This window comes from Oryzias melastigma, linkage group LG6, assembly GCF_002922805.2.
Source record: "Oryzias melastigma strain HK-1 linkage group LG6, ASM292280v2, whole genome shotgun sequence".
Lineage (NCBI taxonomy): Eukaryota > Metazoa > Chordata > Actinopteri > Beloniformes > Adrianichthyidae > Oryzias > Oryzias melastigma.
The window spans coordinates 25,703,896-25,728,323 of record NC_050517.1 but is presented as its reverse complement, the minus strand read 5'-3'; the positions used below and the strand labels follow the sequence as shown (position 1 = coordinate 25,728,323).

At 37.1% G+C, this 24,428-nt stretch overlaps 2 protein-coding genes across 2 annotated transcripts; one reads left to right on the top strand and one right to left on the bottom strand.

Moving 5' to 3' along the window:
* Nucleotides 1-257: 257 nt before the first annotated feature.
* On the bottom strand, nt 258-11,232 carry uba2 (ubiquitin-like modifier activating enzyme 2). Its single transcript, XM_024281538.2, has 17 exons — nt 10,946-11,232; nt 9,491-9,574; nt 9,342-9,412; nt 9,196-9,260; nt 9,017-9,117; nt 8,659-8,780; nt 8,175-8,242; nt 6,441-6,562; nt 6,241-6,340; nt 5,991-6,142; nt 5,037-5,130; nt 4,854-4,966; nt 4,491-4,646; nt 4,313-4,409; nt 4,077-4,182; nt 3,844-3,986; nt 258-1,408 (listed from the first exon to the last, which is right to left on the bottom strand). The coding sequence occupies exons 1-17, from the start codon at nt 11,084-11,086 to the stop codon at nt 1,209-1,211; spliced, it is 1,935 nt and encodes a 644-aa protein (XP_024137306.1). The 5' UTR covers nt 11,087-11,232; the 3' UTR covers nt 258-1,208.
* A 3,768-nt stretch (nt 11,233-15,000) lies between these two features.
* lcat (lecithin-cholesterol acyltransferase) lies at nt 15,001-22,829 on the top strand. The gene is made up of 7 exons (XM_024282706.2): nt 15,001-15,343; nt 18,750-18,906; nt 19,158-19,273; nt 19,419-19,514; nt 20,430-20,654; nt 20,781-20,976; nt 21,777-22,829. Exons 1-7 carry the CDS (start codon nt 15,208-15,210, stop codon nt 22,132-22,134), a joined length of 1,284 nt encoding a protein of 427 aa, XP_024138474.1. The 5' UTR covers nt 15,001-15,207; the 3' UTR covers nt 22,135-22,829.
* Nucleotides 22,830-24,428: the final 1,599 nt, after the last annotated feature.

Below are 24,428 nucleotides of genomic sequence, written 5' to 3'. Positions count from 1 at the left end.
CATAAAGAACACTTCCTACGTCATCAGGCATTGTTGACATCGGTTTACTGTACTTTAAGATATTTTTTCAGTATTTTTGAGTTTTGCAAATACATTTCTTTTAATTGTATTTTTTTGAAATATTTACTTGTATGATTTGTTAAAAAATGTAGTCAGAAAAAAATGTTTATTCAACTTCTTCCTGCTAATAAAAATATACCTTCAATTACTTGTCAATAGCTTAAATCGTTGAAGAGTAAGAAATAAAATAATAGCCCTCACTGAAGAATCTTTTATTTGAGCTTTTTTGAAGTAACTACAACTGTGCAAAACAAGACAGCAGAATTTTACACAACAAATCTGTCAAAACAGGAACCCTCTGAAATGTTTTCATTAACGATCTTCATTCGATTGGTCCACAAGGGTCTCCTCGCTGCACCACAGTGGGAATGGACACACGTGAAGAGCCACGAGGAGCTTAAAAGCCATCCGACCCCCGACGTGAAACTGATCTGCAGCTCTGCAGGGAGGGGAGCGACACCTCCAGCTGCTTTCAGAAGAGACAAGAGGACATTCTTTTAACGTCTGAGTCTAGAAAAACAAACTGCAGGTGAGAGAAAAACCACAACACGCCTTCTTTGTGGTTCCTTAGACACTCTGGAAAGGGTGGAGTTCCATTGTTGTGCAGCGTTAACACAGGTCTGGAAAAGAGGTAGCAAACAAAACACCCTTTTGGCACCGAATGGCCACAAACTATCAGGGTTTGAACCCTCAACCCGGCTTCAGTTACAGAATTGGGCTGATTAAGATCCAAAATCCAACATAAGAAAAATATTTTGGTTTTCTCATCTGCTTCTTCTACAATTTGACCTAAAAAAAAAAAAAAAAAAAAAGCACAGACACCCTGACTTGTGTAGCATGAGAAATACAGTACATTTATATAAAAAAAAGCATAAAAAGCACTTACAGGCGTCGAGAAAAAAGCTTTTCAAGACCAAAAATTGCATCTCAATTACGATAACAAGAAGGTAAATACATTTTTCAAAACTTTTAAAATGTAAAACCTATTTACAGCGTCATGTCAGAGTATGAAAACACAAACACGTTCGGGGGGAGGAGAGCGGACGAGAGTACAAACTGTTCTTCATTAAAGAGGCCTACTGTCTGTACGGAATCAACCTGCCATATATCCCAAAAACAAAAAAAAGTCCTTCAAGATCGAAGAGGAGTTAGTCCAGAGCGATGATGTCGTCGTCTTCATCGCCCGCGGCGGCAGGCGGGTCTGTTCGTGGACGCTTGGTGGAGCTCTCGCCGCTCTCCCGGTCTGAATGCTTCCTCTTAGTGGCGCCGGAGGCTGCGGCAGAGCTGGACGGCGCCACCTCCTCTTCGTCAGAGTCCACGATCATCAGATCATCATCGTCTGATGGAGCTGCGTTTGGAAACAAAACCAAATTGGTGTAAAAACGGAGCAAACCAATCAAAAACTAATCAATAAGATCAAAGTAGGAAAATGAATTTCATTAAGTTGGCTCATCAGATCCATTTTAAAGGTACCTTTGAAAATGGCTTTAAATGCTCTGCAGTTGGCGGCATTTCTTTACTCATTTAAATAAATGAAGTCTTATCAGTTTCTATTATGAATTTTATTGATTTTTGTAATTTTATGGTGTTTTTTTTAACATTTTCATTCATAATTTGTTCAATTTTTAATTTTCATCAGTTTTTTTAATTGTAAAGCTCTTTGGTATGGTGTTGTGAGTAATGTAAACAAGTTTTTTTCCCATTCATTTAAATCAGGACTTAAATTTTGCAAAAATGAACCCACTTGTGGTAAAAAGTTTGGCTCGAAAGCAACTTGTTGACAGCAAAATTGAATATAGGATACAGAAGGATTTTAAAAAGTAAAGCTAGTCATATTTTCAGTAAACTAAAATTATCTTAAGTGTTTGATTTTTTTATTGTATCTTAAAAAGACAGAAAGTCTGTTTCCTCAAAGGAGAAAAAGCTAAACTGATAAAGATCGCTAATAAAAAATGAAATCATTTCTAGAAAGAAAAAAGAAATTCTAAATAATTTTCATTTAAGACTATTTTATTAATTCAAAACATAAGGGTGTCAAATTATCATGTTAATCACACTTTATTAATTACAGATTATTTTTTAATCGCCTTAATCTCATTTTTGTGTCAGATGGTTCCTTCCATAAAGTCTGTTCATGTCTGCTAAAGCACAGCTGGAAAAACAGTATCCTGCTTATACCATAGTCATTTATAAAAAAATAAACATTACGTCAAATTTTTAGTATTTTATATTTTTAAATTTAAATAGTTTTTCACAACTAATTAGAATGTGGTGTGATGCGTTGTCATGTAACAGCTGCAGCGCCTGCACTCTGCTCTTTCTTCTCTGAGGAAAGTAATTGTCATGAGAAGTTACAGCATCATTTCAGACGGAAAGTTCAACTTTTAACACTCGTTTTTGTCCAGATAATGATACAGAAGTCTGTTTTCAAAAAAGGAAGTCTAAATAATTCAGCTCATCCAGTGTCATCGCCTAATGTCACATTTCCTTCTAATATTGTCCTCTGCTTCATCTCAGTCTTCAAAATGATCACATTCACTTAAGAGGTTAAAGGAAACTATCAAATCACTATTTTTTCTCTTTCTTTTCTACTCTCTTGGGCTATGTCCAAATTCCTTCACTATTCTCTATATATTCCACTATAAATTGCGTTTGCTTTTTCCTAATGATATCCGAATTTACAATTCCAAAATTGACTGCACTAGAAATTTCCTATGAGTCTTTAAGAAAAACCAGCATGCATTGATGCTTAATACATTGGCGAATATAGACCACAATGTAGTCGGTTGAACAATTTTTGAGAAAAAAAGTGTTTAAATGTTATAATAAAAAAAAACGATCCCCATTTTCATCATCAGAACACAGTGAAGTCACAAACAGATGTTAAGAAATGCTCGTATTGATTCAATTTTCACCACAATGTCAAAAAAATTAAAGGAAAATGTCTCAAATAAGGCTTTTCACAGCTATTATTAGGTTAAAAATAATTCCAATAAAAATAGATTAATTAATTAGGTCACAGATAGATCATGATTAATTAATTGCACAAAAATGATTGCATGACAGCACTATCAAAACAGAATCAAGTGGAATTTTTTTGCCCAAATCTCAACCTTTCAGAAGGTGAAAGGTCAAAAGCTTTACTCAATTGTAACTGAGTGAGCATTGATTTGTCTCCCACAGATTTTCTGTTATCTTGATCAGGTCAAACGTCATGAATGATTTCATCTCAGAGCTGCTTTTAACTGAAATGGTTTCTGTTGGCTGTTCAAATATTTACCAGAAATGGTTTTATTCTACAATGTCTTCCTGGTGAGGGCGAAGCCACTAAAGAGTTTGAGTAACACCAAGATTTCCTCCAGTTTTTAATGACCGTGTTTTTAAATGACATCATAAACCAAAGTTTCAGACGTGGCGTTCTGTGTCATCTGAACATAGCGCTCTCAAAAACAGGTCAGAGGTCATGGCTGCAGAGGATCTGATGTGACAAACGTGAGCTGATGTTTATGACCGAAGGTAAACACACCGTTTTGCTTTCCCAATGAGTCATGATGTTGCCATGGCAACGCTTTGGAAGAGATATGAAGGCTGGAATAAACTTTACATGAAATGTTTAAATGTAAAAGTTTGAAGAATTGTTCACATGATTTAAAAATGGGCATTTTACCAAAAAAAGTGAAATGCATTGTGGGTAATGTATTATGAGCAAAACGTGAAACGCTGAAATTTGTTTGAGGAGTGTTTTAGTGATTTGGATTCAGGCACAGCGTGTTTGAGGCTGACCTTTGGAGGACGTGGACGGCTGGGCGGAGTCTTTGTTGCCGTTGGTGATGCTGTTGGTTTCCTCCTGGTTGCTCGGAGGGGGCGGGGCTTTGTCCGGGGCCTCTCCGACCACCTCAAACTCCACGTCTCGTTCCAGCTCCTCCCTGCAGACCGAGACAGAGGCACACGGTTCAGAGCTGACCGGCGGTCGGGGAGCCGCAGGTTAGATTCCCAGGTGTCTGCGGGGAGCGTACGTGTGCAGGACGTTGATGAGGAGAGTGTAGTCCTGGAGGAAGTCGTCAGACTGGAGGCGACTGCCATTCCGGATCCCAAAGTCAGAGAGATATTTGTTGTTGTTGGCTGTGAAAGAACAGACGTGCATCACAAACACTAACACCTAAATTAGGAAGGATAAACCAAACTTATGACTGAAAACACTTTTTTTGCTTTTCCTTTAAGTCACAAAAGTTCAGAATGGAGTTTCTCTCACCCTCTGTCTCTCCCTCCTCCGAGGAGATGAGGATGGTTCCTTTTCCATCCTCTATCTGCACATCTGGAGCCACCATGCCGAACCTCTCCTTCAGGATCTGCACACAAACAGCGAGCCGTCATCAGTCTCCCAGAACCACAGAGACGCAGCTTCAAACCCCAATGTGCAGCCGCCTCACCCTGTCTTGCAGAGACAGGACCGTTGTTTTGTGCACGTTGAGTTTGACGGTGACTTCGGGTTTGCTCACACACACGTAGCAGTTTTTACTGGGCGGGTCCAGAACGCACGGAACCAGAAGCTTCTTCCTGACGTTGGGACATTTGTTCAAGAAGATCTAAAGGGAAACAGAAGAGGAGGAGTTATCAGGACTTCAAGGGAAACGAGATGAATGTTTTAAAAACAGATAATCAAATGTGTCTCTTAGTAACAAATGTATTTTTTTCAATGATTTTTTGATCTACGTCTACAACCTCATGACAGCAATCAAGTGTAGATGAATTAAGGATGCTGAGCAGGATGATAAAGAAGAGAAACCACTAACTGTGCGACAGGATTCCAGCTCCCCTGAGAGGATCTTCAGCCCCTCCAGCACGATGAGCCCAGCGATGACGGCGTTGGTCGTGGCGATGGCCGGGATGATGTTTCCTGCCATCGCTGAAAGAAAGCAAGACCAGAGCTTAAAACAAACTTCTACATGATCACTCAAAAGAAGGGGAGAACTTACACTTGACATCGAAGCGGCTCTTCATGTTCATGCTGAAGATGTGCATTCGCAGGTTTGCAGCGGAGGTGACGAAGTCCATGGCTGCAGGGTCGTCCTGTCACCAGGAGAAGAGACTCGATTAAGTCACTCCTCTTCTGTCTGCCCACGTCAGATCACTTCTCACTCTTTAAAGAGCCACTTTTGGTGTTTTAACATGTTTCTGTAGCATCTTTATCATGATGGAGAACATGTGTAATTCATTTTAGATTAAACTGCATTTCTAAGTATTTATTACTCAAATCGCGTTGGATCAGGAGCAGATCCAAGCTCCCATCTGGCTCTAAACTGTACAGCTGGATAGTTCTGATTTGTTTTTTATTCCTACTATAATGCTAGCTTCGAGTTGTGAGGTGCTATAAGCCAGCAGAGGAGAGAGTATAATGTCGGAGCAGAAAATGTCTTTAAAAAGTGACACAGACTTTTTGATTTTGGCTAAAAGCTGCATAATCATCATTAAAAGACCACTGAGGTTAGACTTGTAATTAACTTGACCTCCTGGTTCACCTTTTATCACGACTAGGAGGGTTTCTGATGTGGTTCCTATGGTGGCCAGCAGAGGGTGACAAGAGACTTTTAAAAACAGCTTTTGATCATCTTTTAACTCCTTTTCTATCTGAAGTCTGATATCAAAAAATCTACTTCTGTTACTTTTTAGGTGAAGTCAGGGTTACAGAACATTAATGTTTCTGAATTTGCATTTTTAAAGAAAATATTTGCTAGAAAAAACCCAAAATAAAGACTTTTTGAAATCCATAAACACTAATGACATAAAATCTGGGTTAAAAACTGTTCAGGATGTAGCAGAATCATCCAAAGATGATGTTTAAATGAAGAAAATTAACATTATTTAGTTAATTTATCTCCTCTTTCGGGGGTTGAACACCATCAAGTTCATCTCTTAAACCGCAAGGGTACCTTGTCCCAGACCAGCTCGGCTTTGTCTCCCTTCTCCTGCAGGTCTGAGCTCAGAGTCTCCACGCTGTGCTTGAAGAGCTGGCAGCAGCTCCAAAGCCCCAGAACCTGCTGGTCCTTCAGACCAGTGGCTGGACTCTCCTCCTCCGGAGCAGCTGAAGAACACCAAGAAGAGCGAAGAGAAACGACGTCCAGGCAGGAAATAAACGTGCTCGGACATGAACTCTCGAGCTCCACTCCCCCTCGTTCTCACCTTTGTCCTCCAGCTGCTTCCAGTCCAGAGGTGTGGGGGCTTTCCTCTTCTTCCACAGCTTGTCCATGGTCAGCAGGTACATAATGTCGTCTTTGAAAAACTTCAGACGAGACACTCACGTTTGTTTAGTTGGCGAATGAAGCAAACACAAACTTCTGCATCACTCTCGGTACAAAAGGGAGAGGCAGAGGGGGGTTTACCTTGTTGAAGAGTTTGATGGGGTCGTATCCGGAGGAGCGAGCCCACGCTTTGGTGGAGACTCTCTTGATGTCTCCGTCCTTTTCAGAGGCGGAAGCTCGAGCTGCAGCCTCCTCGGGATTCCCTGTAAAACAAACAATATCTAAGCGTTAGAACCGTTCCAATGAAAATTAGTCATATAGGTAACAAAAAAGTATTTTTTGCTGCAAATTTAATTTGAATTCAAACTTCAAACATCTCCATCATAAACTGGCGAGACTCAAGAAGAGGATGGACAAGTGAAGACAACCTGACACCTGATGATAAATGCTCCAGACTCCAGAACTCCAGACACTAAATAGAAATGATTTAGAGACTCTGATAAAGACGGTTTTTGGTGGTTTTTAACATGTTCTTGTGGCATTTTTTTTAGCATGATGAATGACTTGTATAAAGAAAATTAGGATAGAAGTCTGACATTTTTTTCTCAAAATTTTTACTTTTTTCTTGAAATTCAGATTTTTTTTCAGAATACAGAGATTAATATCAGAAGTCATAATTTTGTTAATACATTTAGAATTCATTTAGGCCTTTTATTTTTTTACTTTTTTTCTCCATGGCCCTAATGATCTTCCATAGAAAAAAACAAAAAATATCTTGCAGATAAAGAAAAAAATGCTTCAGTCTTAATTTTAATTTTCTCCTGTACTTGAACACATCTTTGTGTATTTTCCGTAGTGTATTTTTCCTTCTGATGTATATACTTTTTAATTTTGTTGTTTAAGCGTGCAAGGCAATTCCTCTTTATTTGCACAACAATTCCAATATGTTTCAATGTAAGTCGACGTATACATGGCAAATACAAAATTCTGAACCTTGGGGGGAAAAAAGATCCACGTATGCCTTAATTTTCCTCGTCTGAGCTGGCTGGCATCTGGCTCCAAACTGTACGTCTGGATGAATCCAAAATTGGTTGCCATTTTTGAAGCTCAAGTTATATTGGGATTGTGAGGGGCTGTAAGCTAGAGGCTGTAACAGAGAGCTCCCACCCAAAAGTACCGTCTACAACTTTCTAATGAACTCCCGCCGCTCTGCAGAAACTATGTCCTAAAAAATGACAAAGTTATTCATTTAGCCTAAAACTGTTAAAATATTAATTAAAAGACCAGTAGGAATGCTTTTAAAATAGATCAAAATATGATCAGGATGGGTCTTTAATGGAAACCCTGCAGCCAATCAGAATCAAGTACTCACCCAGACGACGTTAGAACACCAAGTCATCATGTTTGGATCCATGTTTACTTGTTGTCCTTGAATGTAATCGTGATTTAAGCATAAAACTGGATTATGGTTGACACAACGTGACCTCAGGGTGGTTTTATGCAACCAATTTTGGAAGTTCTAACCTCTGTGGTTTTCCTGCTGCTGACTGAATCATAACTGCTGGTTTCAAAACAAGAATTTTAAAAGATCACGAGAAGCTGACGTTGATTTGTCTCTGGTTGTTCGGCATGAAATGTTTCACGTCAAAACAAAAAACTTCTGACTGATCTGCAGAAGGGGAGTCACTACAGTTCATGTTTGGCTAGTTATTCAGTGGAAAGTCCAAACTCTTCTGTGTCTAACTTAAGATTATGTCGTTCAATCAATCAAAAGGTTTTAAATATCACAACAAAAAGAAACCTGAGCCGCTTTCAGCAGCCTGTAGAATGAAGGGATGAAGGCTTTACTGATGAAGACTTGACGCATGAACTCACATGCAGCTTCCGGGTCTGCCGTGTCCGGTGACACCTCTTGGTCTGCGTCTTCTTCGCCAAAAAGCTGACTGGAATCACATTAAAAAAATAATAAATCAGTCAAAATCAATATTAAAAGGGGATTTGATAAAGCTAATGTATTTAAAACAAACAAAAAATAATCAGAAAGTTCGATTCTGTCTGACCATCATATCTTCTTGACTACCAGAAAAAAACTACAATTCCCATCCCTTTATATTAGTTATCAGTGAAAAGCCACAAATCTCTTCTGTAGATCCTAAAGGGATTTAATTCAGTAATACACTGTGGTTTAGAGATATTCAGGTTTAGGAATGTCTTTTGGTAGCCATGAGGGTCAAGTTTTGATTGAAAAAAAGATTTCATTTAAAGACACCCTGAGTTCATTTTGACAAAAAAAACATTCTGTTGGACTGAAACAGGTTAAACTCAGGAGGATATAAAAACAGCAGCAGACGAGCCTCACTTGAAGAGGTACTTTGCCCAGACGATGCAGTGGATGGGTTCAGACGGCGTGTTTCTTATGGTGCAGCCGGGGAAGGTCTTCTGGGCCGGCTTTGGCTGACACTCGTAACATTCTGTCAATCCCTGAAGAATGAGAGAAAAAGAAAGACACAACATACAGTGAAGTTCAATTCACCTCTTAGTTAGTTAATGTCCATCTGAGAAAAATGTACAAAGTGTGTGGTGAGGCTTTTTACAACTATAAAACATCTACAATAATTGGAAAAACTAAAGCTGACTACTTTGCAGATTTCAGTTTTCACTTTTAGAAGGTAACTCCCACGATAAACGGGGAACATTGTACGTCAAATGTTACAAACCTTCTTGATGACGGTGACTTGTCCCAGATAACCCGCCGTGCCGCTCTCGATCAGAGGAATGTCGGCCGCCAAACACATCCTGTTCACGTGGTTCCGCGCCGCTGCACAGAAACACGTCTGGTTAAGCACAAACGTTGGGGCTGTTTCATGCGTTCTGAGCAGCTAAAGCGCCTGCACACCTCTGTTATCCAGAGCGTTCATCACCAGCATGAACTTCCTGAAGAACTCCACGTTGTAATCAGGGCTGTTGGAAAACAAACCAGCAGGTCAGCTCCTCTAAAGCGAGGGGACTGCGCTTTGGTCTCATAGCAACAGAAACACTCACTTCATGATGCTGTCGTGATAGGCTGTGATATTCGCACTCGGGCAGAACTGCAGGACGCTCTCCTTCGCCACCTGAGAAGGAACGATAGAACGGACGTCAGCAGACACGATGGAGATAAAAAAAATAAATAAAACCCAGAGCGTCCATACCTGCGCTTTGGACTTTCCAACATGTTTCTTTTGGAAGAGGAACTGCCGATTCAGATTGCTGACATCAATCGTATCCAAATCGATCTGCAGGAGCACACAGAGATGAAATACCACCACAAGTCAATTATTTCAACCTCTTTTGCATTTTATAATAAAAACAATAGATATAGTGCTAAATAAACAAACCAGGGCTAGAGCTGACCAGAAACATCTCCGCTCGTCACATTTCAAACACAAGAATAGTATTTTGGATTTCAATCTGACATAAATGTAGCCACAAATATGCTAATCCGACCTATAATATTCAGTCAGGGTTAGATAGATGGAGGAAGCTGATTGGTTGCGGCAAACCCTAAAGGGAAAAGCTGAAAGGAAAACAAGAATCTGACACGAACGGTGACTTCTCATAAGATGTTTCATCTCAATGATTTACAGCAGCCTTACATTCCTCATCATGTCAAGTCTTCAAAGGGAGGGAAAAAAACAGTAAAAGACTGCTCAAAATTAGTGGATTTATTCAGTTCGGCACAATTTGTTTTGAAAACTCTAACATGCTTTCACATCTGAAATTTGATCCCTTTTTATAGGCATTTCCCCACTTTAGTGGTTAAATGTTTAGGTTAGCATACTGTGATACTGTTTATTTAAAAAATATATATTGTAAGTGTTAAAAATGCACCATTAGACATCAAGTTAAAAACAAAAAAGATGATCAGGTTTCTTAATTGATCAGACCTTTGTGTAAATTGATTGATTTAATGTGTTTCAAAAGATAGTTACAGTTGTCAGATTTTGATAATTCTAACTACAATAGCTGGATTTTGCTCCAATAATGTTTTTTTTTCTTTTTTGTTTAGGGGGGTGCTTGCTCCATGAAAGTCAACAATCAGGTTCATGAGAAACAAACAAGTAAATGTAAATAAAAAAGAATCATTGGAACCATTTGAGACTAAATAAAAAGTTCTTTGTCTTAAGCCTTTATTTGCAATGTTGTAAAATAATATGATGCCATAAACTATAGTTTTATTCATATTAGATATCTAAAGTGCATATAGTCTGATAACTGCTCTAACATCAGATTGTTGTGACTTTCTTTCTTTTTTTTACAGCCTTCCATTCATGGGAGGTCTAAACAAAGAGTTGTCCTTGCGCGTCTGCGCTGGCACTAAGCCACTTCTTCAATCACAGAGCCCCGACACTGCAGACAGGTTCACCGGCTACTCAGGCACGAAGAATGGCGCCAAACGATCGTGCTACATCGCTAAAGCATAGCTCGAGTTTAAAAACCTCCAAACTCGCCGTTGTATGCTTTTACCTATATACGCAGCACCGAAACACACAAGATAGTCATTTTTAATACCAAATAGCCAGATTTCAGGAATTAGCCCGCATGCCTCCAGTGTGTGCAGCACAAAGACGGAGCTAGCTAACAGTCATAGAAGAAACTTCACGGACCACTTCGATGTTCTTGAAGCCCGTGAGCACCAGGTTCTTCAGCAGTTCACAGCCGATCCCTCCAGCTCCCACCACCAGGACCTTGCAGGTGTACAGGGAGTCCGCCAGCTCTTTTCGAAGGGAACCCACCAGTTGGACCATGATGTTCGGCTAAAAAGGGAGACTGTAGCACCGGGAAGCTAGCGGTTAGCTTTCTTCGGCAGCATTAAGGCCACGCCCACTACAGGGTCACTACCGTTCTGTTGAGTTCTCTTTACTCAGCGCCCTCTAGCGTTCAGGCGTGCCATTACGTTTTAGTGAGATTTATGAAGGTAGTTTTTTTTTTCATGGAGTAAAAAGGCCCCAATAGAATTCTGACTTTCATGTCAGATTTGTTTCCCCCTCAACTGACTCAGAATTCAAACTGTATTTTAAGAATATTTACTTTAACTGAATTGAACTTTATTAATATTATTTCAGTTGTATTACTGTCACTTAATCTCAAAATTTTTTGTTTCTCAAAATTCTGACTTTTTCTTCAGAATTCCGACTTTACTTTAAGAATTTTGACTTTAATCTCGGAATTTTAACTTTCCCCCAAGGATTCTGACTTTTTCCCCCAGAATTTTGACTTATTTCACAGAATTCTAACTTTTTATCCGATTTTTTTTTTTACACAAAATGTTGACTTTTTTCTGAGTTTTCTCAGAATTTTGACTTGTCCCCATGGAATTCTGACTTTAATCTCAGAACTGACTAATCTTAGAATTCTGACATTTTTTTCAGAATTTTGACTTTTTAATTTTATTTAATTTTTTTTAGAATTTTGACTTTTTTTCTTGAAATTCAGATTTTTTTCAGAATACAGAGCTTAATGTCAGAAGTCATAATTCTGTTAATACATTTAGAAATTATTTTGGCCTTTTATTTATTATTTTTTTTCTTCCATGGCCCTAATGCTCTTCCGTAGAAAAAACAAAAAACATCTTGCAGATAAAGAAAAAATGATTCAATCTTAGTTTTAATACACACATTTTTACAATTAAAGCAAAAAAAATAAATAAATAAATAAAAAAGAGCAAAATTGAAGAATCATTAATGTATATATTTATTAGCAAGAAAAAATATTTTAAACATATTAAGCCTGATTTTTAATACCTTCATTTCAAATATTGAAACAATACATAAATAAACAATAAGAGCTCAAGATCTGAAAAATAAATTACTGTCAACAAGAAAAAAAATATAAATGTATGTACTTTCTAAATTTAGATAGAAGTTTAAGGTTTAGGCAAAAACAAATAGACTTAAAAACAACAAAGCTTGAGAGCAGAGCAGAAAAACTTAGTGAAAAATAACAAAAAAACTTTAAAAAGAAAGCAACATGTCAAATCTTTTAAGGAAAAATAAAACTAAATCTGAAAACGTCTAGAAAGAGCAATATTCAAAATTTATTTAAAATATGTATTTGATTTTACTACTTAAACAAGACAAATGTAAAAACAGAACGTTGAATGACAAATATGTTATAAATTCAAACTTAAAAAATATTGATTAATACAAAATACAAAATTGAAAACAAACTACTAGGAATTTAAACTGTTTTTCAATCCTGCCCATTTCTCCTTTTGTGTCTTAACCACCTCTGAAAAACTTTTATTTAAGTTAAAATCAATAAAACTTTTTGGTAAAGGTTTGCGTTTTACCATTTAATGGTCTGTGTGTTTCATTCATAGGAAGCCCATGTTCGCATCACAAAACATTATATATGTCACTACGTTATCACAGGTTAGTTCAAAACAAGCACACTAGTACCTCCACAAAGACATAAACTTTGACGCCACGGCTTGATGGAGGTCATGGTCAGAGCTGATTTGAACTGTTTACACTTAATGTAGACTCTGTTGCTAAATCACCTGCTGAACTGAAAGTCACTGGTTACTATCTAAAACTTGAATTGTCTTTTCAAATGAGAAAATGAGACGAAATCATCTGATAGTTGAATGTTTTTATACCTTGTACTTCATCAGACTTCAACCCAGAAAGGCAGTGAATGACCTTTTGCCCCACTTTAAACAGACAAACATGTGATATAAGTGAACTCCCGGGTTCACCAGCATGAGGAGTCCATATGTGGATTGTGCAGCCGAGTCGCCCCAAAGTAGGTCAGCTGTGGTGGGATAGGATTTTCCTTTTATCACAGAACTTGCAGATTCTGATAGAGAGGTGACCCGCTGCCCTAATAAGTCCTTGTTCTCATTTGGTGACCATGGAAACAGCCCGACTCAAACACAGACTCTAGTGTCTGTTTAATGTAGTGAAGGTAAATTAAAAAACCTTATTGTGTGGATCTGCCAGTGTCGTCACAATGCCCTAGATAGAGTTCTGTAGATTCTGACATCAATGCATAACTATACGCCTCCGGAGGGAGTATGTGATTGGATCAATAACAGTAACAGGTGACTGATGGAAGTGTAACCAAAAAACAAATAATCCAACAAATATCTTAGATTTCCTACATGGTGTTTGAAAGGATAATAGTTTAGGAGTTTTTTTTATTTTTAGGGTAAATTATTTTCTTACCCGCCCACCCATGACAATTTCATGATGCAATAATGTACTCTTAATGTGAACTAATCCTAAAGTGCACTTTACTGTTTCATATTCAAACTTCATGCTTTATTTAATGAACTAGAGACATAAATAAAATTATATTCATAAAGTTAAAAAAACAAAACAACTATGAAGGATCAAGCTTACTGATTTAAACTGAATCTGCAGTGTACAACAACAGCTGAACAAAAATGTAAATATATATAAAACTACATTTTTAAAAAGACAAATTCAGTACTTTTTTTTAAGCTTCTCTGGACATGAAAGATCAAAGTTGGGGTCAAGTTTGATGGTTCCAGTTTGGAAAATGATTAAAAAATAATGCATATACTTCTGTCTTTATAACTGTTTTTTCCAAAAATAAAAGAAGCCAAATATGAAGACATTTTCTCCGTAGATTTGAGCATCCCAACAGTGAATCAGCATCCTTGAGTCTATTCTACCAGCTACTTATAAAATAAGCAGGAGGTACAGCTAATAATAGTAGCTATTTCCCTTTAGAAAATATCCATATTAGATTTATAAAAAGTTCCTGTTTAAAAAAATTAAATACGGGTTTGGAAGTAATAGAACAACTTCTTAATCATATTTTAAAAGAAAAAAAGTGATGCAAAGCCATATACAAAAAAATGCAAAGAGCAATCTATCTATTGTCAAGAATAAGTCTATTCTGATTATTTAACACTTCATTATAACATTTTGTAATTTGTTTGATAGTTGGGCAACAGATTTTCTTTTTTATTGACAAATTAGATATTACAAAACGTGGTATTGTATCAACATTTCTTATTTGTATACAAGTGAAGACAAAATGAATTCAACTTAAGCATTAAATGAAGCATTAAAGCACTAAACGAGAAGAAAAAAATAATTATAACTAAATCAAATTAACAACATAAAGCAAACATTTAGAATATATATATATGTATATACATATAAATAAAATGAAACATTTCTAAATGTACACAGGCTTATATCTAAAATCAAATTGGAAGGCAACAATAAATCAAGTACCAACTAAGATTATCCATAAGGAAAAATCACCAGTCCAGGTAAGGAGATTTACAAAAAAAAGGATGAAACTCGTTTAAAAAAATGGACTCTTAAAAAAATCTTTTTTTGAATAAAAAACTGACAAAAAAAAAACAAAGTTGTTAAATTAGGCTACAGAATTGCTGTCCCATTTCACCTTAGTAGAAAAACAATATTTTCAGAAGGTCCATGAAGGCATCAGCTGCTTGTTCCGATGGTGCGCGTTCAAATCTGATTTTTGGCTTAAGGACGGATAGTCCTCTCCTGATAAGTAAACTGTAAAAACAGTTAAAAAAAAGACAAAATCTTTCGTAGAAACTTTATTTGCTAACGTGTGTTTTCCCTGATGTTCATGCGTCCATCAATCATTTACACCCCCCGTGTTGACAAATAGGAGATTAGCAGGAATCAATAGTGCAGTCTACATGAGTCACATGTTCACGTTTGCTTTGAGACTTTTTCCCAATCATCCATTTTTTTTTGTGAATCAGCTGTTTTAGACCACTCCGGTTCTGCATCCCGCCGCCTTGGAAGCTTAACGCCGCCGTTTGCATTTGAACGCCTCATCTGCCCCCGCCCTCCGGCTGCCCACAAGCGTACCCAAGGCTCCGCGCGCCCGCCGCCGCCGCACAGAGAGGATGGGGTCCGCCGGCCGTCTGCTCGCCGTGCTGCTGCTGCTGCATCCGTCCACAGGCTTCTGGATCATGAACGTCGTCTTCCCCCCGAACAGCAGAGTCCAGGAGCCGAGCAACAACACGTCCCCGCTCATCATCGGTGCGTACACACACTTAATACTGACAATTTAAGACAAACACACAAAAAGAAAAGTTTCTGTTGATATATATATATATATATATATATATATATATATATATATATATATATATATATATATATATATATATATATATATAATTACTTTGCCAGTTTCCTAAATCAATTAAAGCCCAGAGTTCAATCTGATTTTCTATTGATTCTTCTTTTCATTTCTAAACCAACTTTGCTTGGTTTTTTTTAAGTTATATAAATCCAAAGTAAAATGCAAAAGTATTTTTTGTTGCTATTTTTAAAATAACTTGAAAGGAGAAGAGATTATAAGATCTTACAAATAGTTTTCAAATATAAAATAACTTTTTCTTAACTTTTTCTTCCTTAACTAAAAGTTTAGCCAGATTTGCACGTCAACACTGATACTAAATGAAATTTGGCAACTTTTTCCAGTCTGTAAATCTGTAAATCCAACCAGGATTATGTATTGGCAAGAGTCTGGCGATACAATACATATCCTGATACGTGTTTCATGATACGATACATATCGCGATATATTCCACAACTCTATTAGAACAATTTTTATATATATATTTTTTAAAAATACTCTACCTGAATATTATTACGTCTTTCATTGTAATCTTATCCGAGTTCGCAACAAAGCACCGCAATCAGTGTTTTTACATGATACTGGCCATGTTATGAACAGGAGAGTTTCAGCTCAAAACTCATCCAATCTAATAACTAAGTAGTACATGTCTCATAACCACAAAATTGACTAAACCTCTAACAAAAGCTGATTCTCACCATTGACTGTAAAAAACACTATTCTTATATACAGTCAATGTTTTCACCCGATCTTGTTGTTTTGGTCGTGGAGTAGAACTGCTCAAAGGGGCTCAGTGTGGTGTGCTGCCAACTAGTGGTTGGAGGGTTTAGGTCGAAAATAAAAATAATGCGCTGAAGGACGCTCATAAATAAATAATTAAATATCATCTTGTCAGCATTTCAAATTAATATAAGTATTGTTAAAAAAAAAAAAAAATATCGCGACATATTACTGAACCGGTTTCCCTTACAGCCCTACAATAAACTATGGTTGCTAATAAAAAAGAAAAATGTACTTTGGTGTAAAGTGATAAAACTCTAAGATGTGCAAAAACTATGGATCTATAGCCTTGCGGAGAAAGTTTTTCTGGAAAATCCATCTCATTTGGAGCTGCAGGAGGCAAACATAACTGTTTCACAGGTCAGCCAGTATTTCTATTATTTCTAAAATTCTTTTTAGGTTTGCAAATTTGCAGCGATGCGAAGACGGTGTGACATTAATTTTATTTGCTAATATTTTTTACAAGGCTCATTTGTTTACAAGTATATTATTTAGTCTTAATCATAGACTGTATATAAGAATTATTTTTACAGTCAATGGTCTTAAGTTATGTTTTTTTTTTTTTTGCTTGGACCAGCAACCCAGAAAGTGGGCTAGGAAAATGAATGGTTGGTTTAAGGATAAACTCCCTTTTTTGCCCTTAATTGTTTTGCAGTCTAGAGTCTTTTTTAAAATAAAGTAGAATTTCATCTCTGATCTAACTGATGGAATTCCAGATCACAGTGTGATACAGTGTAATAACTACACAATTAATTGCTCTTAAAATGTCTGTATATTTCCTCTGCAGAACATTCTCTATCTGGATCCAAAACTATCATTCACCTTATACCAGTAAAACAAAAAAACAAAAAAAAACACGTTTTTGTCAAGTTTCCTTGAATCTATAAGACTAAATTTGGCACAGTGTGGGAATCGGATGGAGGTTTGGAACATGACATAATGACACTAGTGTGGCCAAGTTCACAGATAAGAACTGATGCTCACGTGTTCAGGGCACTGAACTCTTAGTATCCCCCCAAACTGTTCAAAGCAGAACAATTTTGTGTCAAAAGTCAGACTCGTTTTTGCCACAAAGTTTAAGTACATTTGACTAAAAGGAGACGAGAAAAAGTTTCATTTAACATACAAAAATGATAACTCTGATAGGTTCAAAGCACATTTATTGAAAGTATTGATTTTAAAGATTCAGAAGTATAAAGGACCCCAAAAATTCCCAATTTGCTTGATGACTTCAGATTAATGAAAATATAATAAAATTATTAATTAACAAAAAAGTTCTACTGCTTTTAAAAATCTTTCCAACAAAATGTAAAAAAAAAATGGTAAAAGTAGTTCATAAATGTATTTAAATAAAAATAATAACAATGAAGTGCTTGTGAATGTTGTATCAATTGTGCAAAAGACTGTTCAAAAACTGTTTTTGAAAAAAAAAAGTTAATTTGAAGCAAAGTGTCATATTTCTTCAATGGGTTCACCACTTCAACACTTCATTTGCTTTCTGCTTATTTTTTGAGTCAGTGTGTGTAGTTCCATGATTCATTGATATTGCTACATTTGTCGTGTTAGTGAGTCAGTTGGTTTGAACATCCATCTGCCATCTGGTCGGTCAGGGGTTCAGTTTTGGAAGTTGGTGTGTCTGTGGGAAAAACATCCAACCCCATCCTCTTCTAAATGGACAGAAATCTGTTAGTCAGGTTGGATAAAAGCATCCGCTTTACTGATTTTAAAATAAGATGACATGTAACATTTGAGCATTGACCAAAGTGAACTTTTCATGGCTTTCCTTCATCTTCTCGTTCAGCTTCAACAGTTTCCACTCTTTGTCCTCCAGCTTCTATGGGTCTTTGTGTCCATTCATTGTGAACAGCATTCATGGGATTAAGGCCAAGTTAAAAAAGAAGGGCTGCTTTACAGTCCGTTTGAGTCTTAAATATGTTTGATGGGGTTGAGGTGGGGCTCTGTGTGGGTCTGTTGGAATGCAGAGGTCTTATGACTGACCTTTAAAGAAAGCAAGGGACCAAGGTCTCTGCATTAATGATCTTCCCTTGGTTCATTTCGGTGTGGTGAGTTCAAAGACCTGTAATGAACTGGCCTTGAAAATACAGAGCCAAATGAGAAGGAGCAGGTTAATCAAACCTCAGTCCTCAAGTCCCACTACCTGCTCGTTTTCAACGTTCCCCTTTTCACTCAGAACTTGGATAATGTGTCTTCAGAACCTGGAATCACCTAATTCAGCTATTTCCAGTTATTCTAATGTTGCATTCACACCGGATGCAATTTGTGGATCAGGGGTGTTAAGTTTCAATGTTAAGTCAATGTACAGACAAAGTCTGAGGTCCTGCAACACAATTTGGGTGTCGGGCGTGGCACGTCAAGACTTCAAAATTCTGAAGTTTGGCGAGGTTGACTCAGCATGTCAACCAATCATGGACTTAGCCTTTAGTGACTCAATCATTCGGTAGAAAACAAATCCAATATGGCTGCTAGCATTTATTTATTAATTGCCTTTATCTGTGTTTTCAGTACCAGGAAACTTGGGGAATCGTTTAGAAGCCAAAATAGACAAGCCAACTTTAGTCCACTGGATGTGCTTCAAGAAGTCTGAGCACTGGTTTCCTCTCTGGATTGACCTGAACATGTTCATGCCGGTCGGTGTGGACTGCTGGATTGATAACATCAGGTATAAACACTTCTACGCCTTTACCTTGTTGATTTTGGCAGAAGTAAGTATTTCTGATTTTTACTCTGGACCCTATAACATGCCAGATGTTTTGGTTGGTGTCTTCAATTGTGGTACAACAAAACTTGACCGCTAAAAACGTAACCACAGCTTTAGTGTCCCATGGAGCCGCAAGGAACCACTAAACATGACCACAAACTCTTGCATGTACATGTTGTCTAGTGTGAATGTTCATGAGTGTTTTCCTACAGACTTGTTTATAACAAGACAACCCGGCAATCCTCCAACTCACCAGGGGTGCAGGTGAGGGTACCTGGATTTGGGGAAACGTATACCATAGAGTATCTGGACTACAACAAACTAGCTGGTGAGTAAAATCTCTATTCAACATTGTATTTGGAGCTCCATTATGTGCATTTATGAAACAAGGGATAATAGTGGTATTAGGAGAAGTAATAGTACAATGGGATTTATCTATGAAATCGTACAAGTCTTCTTGTCATTCTTTGCAGGTTATTTTCATTCCATGGTGCAGTATTTGGTCAATGTGGGTTACGTCCGTAATGAGACAGTCCGTGGCGCTCCGTACGACTGGCGATTAGCTCCGAGTAAGTTATCAGATTGACACTGTAACTGCTTTACATCCAGAACAAATTTCTCATTGTCCCATTTTTTAATCTAAAGAGAAAATGTAAATTTGCAGGTGTAGCCCTGAAAAAGTGACAAGAGTACATAAGGACTTGAGCTGGTATAATCATAGAAAATGACAGAAAATGACTAAGAAGAGTTTGTGGGAATGCTAAATAACTTTCAGTTCAGCTCCAATCATCTTTTGTTCAGTTGTAAAAGTGTTCCCAGTGTTTTTTTTAATCAGGAGTATGCAATTTTTAGGCTAAATCAAATAAACTCTACTGTTTTCTTGGACATAGTGTTAGATAAGAAAAAATGGGTGACTTTGTCTACAAACAAACTATGAAATCTGTAAAACTGATTAAGTTGAAAACTCCTGCTCTTGTGTTCCGTGATTAGAGTCCACCAAAAGAGGTTCAAGAAAGTAACACCATAGAACCAGCGACTGGGTCATGATGGGAATTGGGAGGGAACTATTTTAGCTCAGAATGCTGAAGAAATTATCGCAGGGCTATTTGACTCTCAGTAAACTTAAAAAAAAGGTTGGAATGTTTGGCTTGATCATTAAATTGGATTCTTGTTGTGAAATTTCTCAAAATACCTCTATTTATTGTCTAGCTCCATCGTCTGAACATGTACCACCCACTTTTCTACCTTATCTGCGCTCAAACTCTTAGTTTAAGAACATTTTGTTATCAGTTTAGTCCCTTGATTGCAGAAAGTTAAAGACTGAACAACTGCAATGAAAAAACACAAAAAGAACCAAATGTTGAGACAAATACCAGAACCATAACCTTATAGAAACACTTGGTACCTGGACACCTTAAACTCAGTTTGTTTGTGACCAATTTAAAATGAATTATTCGTCATTTGTCCCTTTTTTTTCTCCACAGATGAGAACCCAGAGTATTTCATAAAGCTTCAAGAGCTGGTGGAGGAGATGTACAACCAGTACCAGAAACCAGTTTACCTATTGGGACACAGCATGGGTGGCCACTACGTCCTTTACTTCCTCAACAACCAGCCTCAGGCCTGGAAGGATACATACATCAGAGGCTTCATTTCCCTGGGAGCACCATGGGGTGGCGCCGTTAAAGTACTTAGAGTCATGGCTTCAGGTATTAGGATGAATCCTAAAAAACATTGTGGGCACAGTCCTTAGCAACCCAGTTGCTCTAGCAGAGAACAAGCAAAAACCTTACCTGAACATTTATCATAAACCTGTCTATTCTAAACATTCACAGGTGAAAACGATGGCATCCCAATGCTTTCTAACATCAAGATCCGTGAGGAGCAGAGGATGATGACAACCAATCCTTGGATGCTACCATCTGAGGATGCTTGGCCTAAGGATCATGTCTTCATCTCCACACCATCAGTTAACTACACAAACCAGGACTACAAGCGCTTATTTACAGACATCGACTTTGAGGACGGCTGGTAAATTACTGATTTTTTTCTAGCTAAGGGGACTTAAAGCTGTTCTTTTCTTTTTGATTTTTGAATCAATATGACTGATTTTACTGGTTTGCCAATCAGAGGTTGTGCAGGAGTGGGTTCACATTAGATTACCAGGCCTTTACTTTGAGAGACGATAAATGTTCAATGTATCCTTTATCCCTTTTAAAATAAATATTTTGATTGTAGAAAAAAAGGGTGTTTGAAGACTCACTCTTTACACATAATGAATCTGGATCAGTAAGTTATCAGACTGCTGCATAAGGCCTCAGTAACAACTGCCCTTATGTATATACACAAGCTGTCTGTGGGTGAAATTAGGCAGAGTGTAGTTTCTGTGGGCATACCGAAGGCATCCTACGGGCACTTATGTATCATCTGGACACCCTGTCTATTCAGCATTTGCGTTGGGTCAGTGCGTGTACCTTAATAACTATTAGAGTGTGGTGTAAGTGTACTGTACAACAGCATCACTTGTACGTCATAAGTGTGCAACTAACATTATCCTTACGAATACTTCACGAAATTGTTATCACACGGATAACAACTGTACGTTCCATTTACATGACATCCCTTAATGTAGCCTCAAGAGAACTACAAGACATATTTGCACTCCCTTAAATATGCATCCATTTTCTGTCTACTACCCTCCACATGCCCTGTAGAACCCAAGAATCCATAGCACCTATACTGGACAATCCCTTGAATGGTTGCATGTGACATAAAACAATTTGGGCTTTTTTTCTACAACTGAAATGCATTTTATCTGTGTTTGCCTACAGGCACATGTGGAAAGACACCAAGAACCTGACTGGTGCTCTCCACCCTCCTGGCGTTGAGGTGTGGTGCATGTACGGCGTTGGGCTTCCAACTCCTGTCACGCATATCTATGATGAGGATTTTCCCAACGCAGACCCGGTGGACTTTGTTTATGCCGACGGGGATGACACAGTGGACAGCTTTAGCATGAGTCTGTGCAAACGCTGGGAGGGGAAGCAGGAAAAGCCGGTTCATGTGACGGAGTACAGGGGACTGGCCCACCTAGACATGGTGTTCCATGAAAAGGTCCTCCATCAAATCCAGCAAATCCTGGAGGGCAAATCAGACACGCCCAGGGAGGTTGACGTCCGATTAGATTAACAAACAGGCAAGAAAACCCACTAGTTTAAGAAATTCTGATAGTGAAAATTTTTTCAGTTTTAGTGCCAAACTTTTAAAAGTTGGTTACTTTGCTCCATTTGGAGAAGAGTATCACAGATGTAACGGTATAGGGTGATATATTTTGATCTTAATAGTAGCCCTCCTGCCAGGCTTTTTAGTTATCTTCAAAGCTAATGAAAACTTTAAAATTAGCATGCTAACTTTAGCAGTTGTATGCTACATCCACCTGTAGTGACAGATGAAGCCCAATTTTCATATTTGTGTTTTGTAAAGATTTATAACCTAAATATTTTCAAATGTTATTCCACTTATTTGTCCAACAGTAATAAAACAAACCGTAGAACGGAACCATAGAATGCTAATGTAGCATGATAGGATATGCTGGGATGTTTTTGTCCACCCAATGCAAAATGACTTAAATGACATAAAATAATGTGAAACTGTAAATTTCATTATTACCAGTAGCCTATGTTTATTTTTATCCTTTCCCATGTTATGTCGTGTCTTCTTCACAATTTGTATTTACATTTCTGTAATTGTCATTGTAATTGACTCCTTATCTCTTGCAAACACAGCTTTATGGTTGGTTTTATCGTTGGATTTATTTGTTTTATAAAATACAGAACTGTTTTTTTACTTGGCAGAGTAAATTAAACATACCATTCTTTTCTTCCTGTGGTCTTTAAATTATGTACATTTTTAAACAACTCTCCTAAACCTCTTAAAAACATTTTAAAGTTGTTTGTTTTAAGTGTTTTTATAAGTAATCAGTGTTTTTTTTCTACATTATATAGCATTTTCTTGGTTTGAAGAATCAGAAATATCAGCAGAAGGAATTTTTTTACTATTGAAAAAAGCTTAAACCTAGTTGTTTGTTAGACTTTTATCACTTTTCACAGGTTGCCTCTTTTGTAACACGATATTGCAACACTGAAGCAAACATTCACACTGTTGATGCAGCACTGACTCTCAGAGGCGAAGACAATGTAGTGAAAGAACAAAAAAGAGCATAAAAGCAAGAACAAAAAGCATATTTAAGTACTTCAAGACTCAGATCCTTTATTTTATCTTTGGTTAATCTTTACTAAGAAAATTGACATACAATCAATTTTTTTCTGTTCAGTTGTGATCTTCCAACTCCTGTGACGCATTTCAACAATAATAATTTTTTTCTGCGCATTTAACATATCTTTATGTCTTTAAAAATAAGTTCTGAGGGTTTAACTGCTCATCATTATCGTGCCAATTTGTTTAAAAATAAAAATCTCTTATAGTCCTATTTTATAATTTATTACAGTATTTACATTGTAAAATTGTTGGCAGTGGTCTATTAATTACGATTGTGCAGTTCTTAGCCAAATTAAAAAAGCTTTTGTCATTTTTAAGACATTTTCTGGAGCTTATTAGAAATTCGCCTCTAGGTTGTGGGCAGGACTGTTGCGTGGAAGTTAGCCTATGCTAACTTCCCAGCATTCTGTAGCTTACACTATCTCTAGCTTGTAGTTAGTACCTCACAGGGCCAAGCTAACATTTGATTTATTTATTTGTTCCTTTGATGACAAGAGCATTACATTAACATAGTCAGTACACAACATAAGTCCAAATATCTTCATGACAGGAAAGGAGCAGTGAGAAGAATAAAATACATTTTTTCATTTCTGCCCAACGTTAGCGTAGCAAAAAATAAATAAATAAATAAAACGGCGAGCAATATCAGAGCTATGCAGCTGTACAGTTTTGAGCCAGATAGGCGCTTAGGGCTAGATGAGGAAAAAGAAGAAATTAATGGAGCAATTTTTTCTGCAAGTGGATGCATCAGAATTGAAGCAAAGACGAGAGACCTTTTAATCTTAAATTCTTTTATACATCTCCTCCACGATAATAAAATACTGCAAGAACATGTTCAAAACCCAAAATACATGATTATCATTGGTTCTTTAAATGCTGCTGAATCGTCAACTTAAAAGCATACAGTAACCATAATGTAAAAAAAAGGTCCGAGATGAAAATTCTATTTCATAAAAATGAAAATATGAACAAATATCTACAAAGAGGAACAAATATAGCAGTGTCTCCAGAAAAGACTGTTATCGTAGTGCATGGATCAATTAATAAACTGTTATTGAATATATGCATTTTTTCAATAAATTATTATAAGTGTAGTTTCTTGTAGAATAAAACCTTTGTTTGGTAGTGCAAAACTTACTTTTTAACTGATTTGTAGACATTTAACCCACTTCAGACATGTGCTTCGAACTGCAAATAGCAGCAGC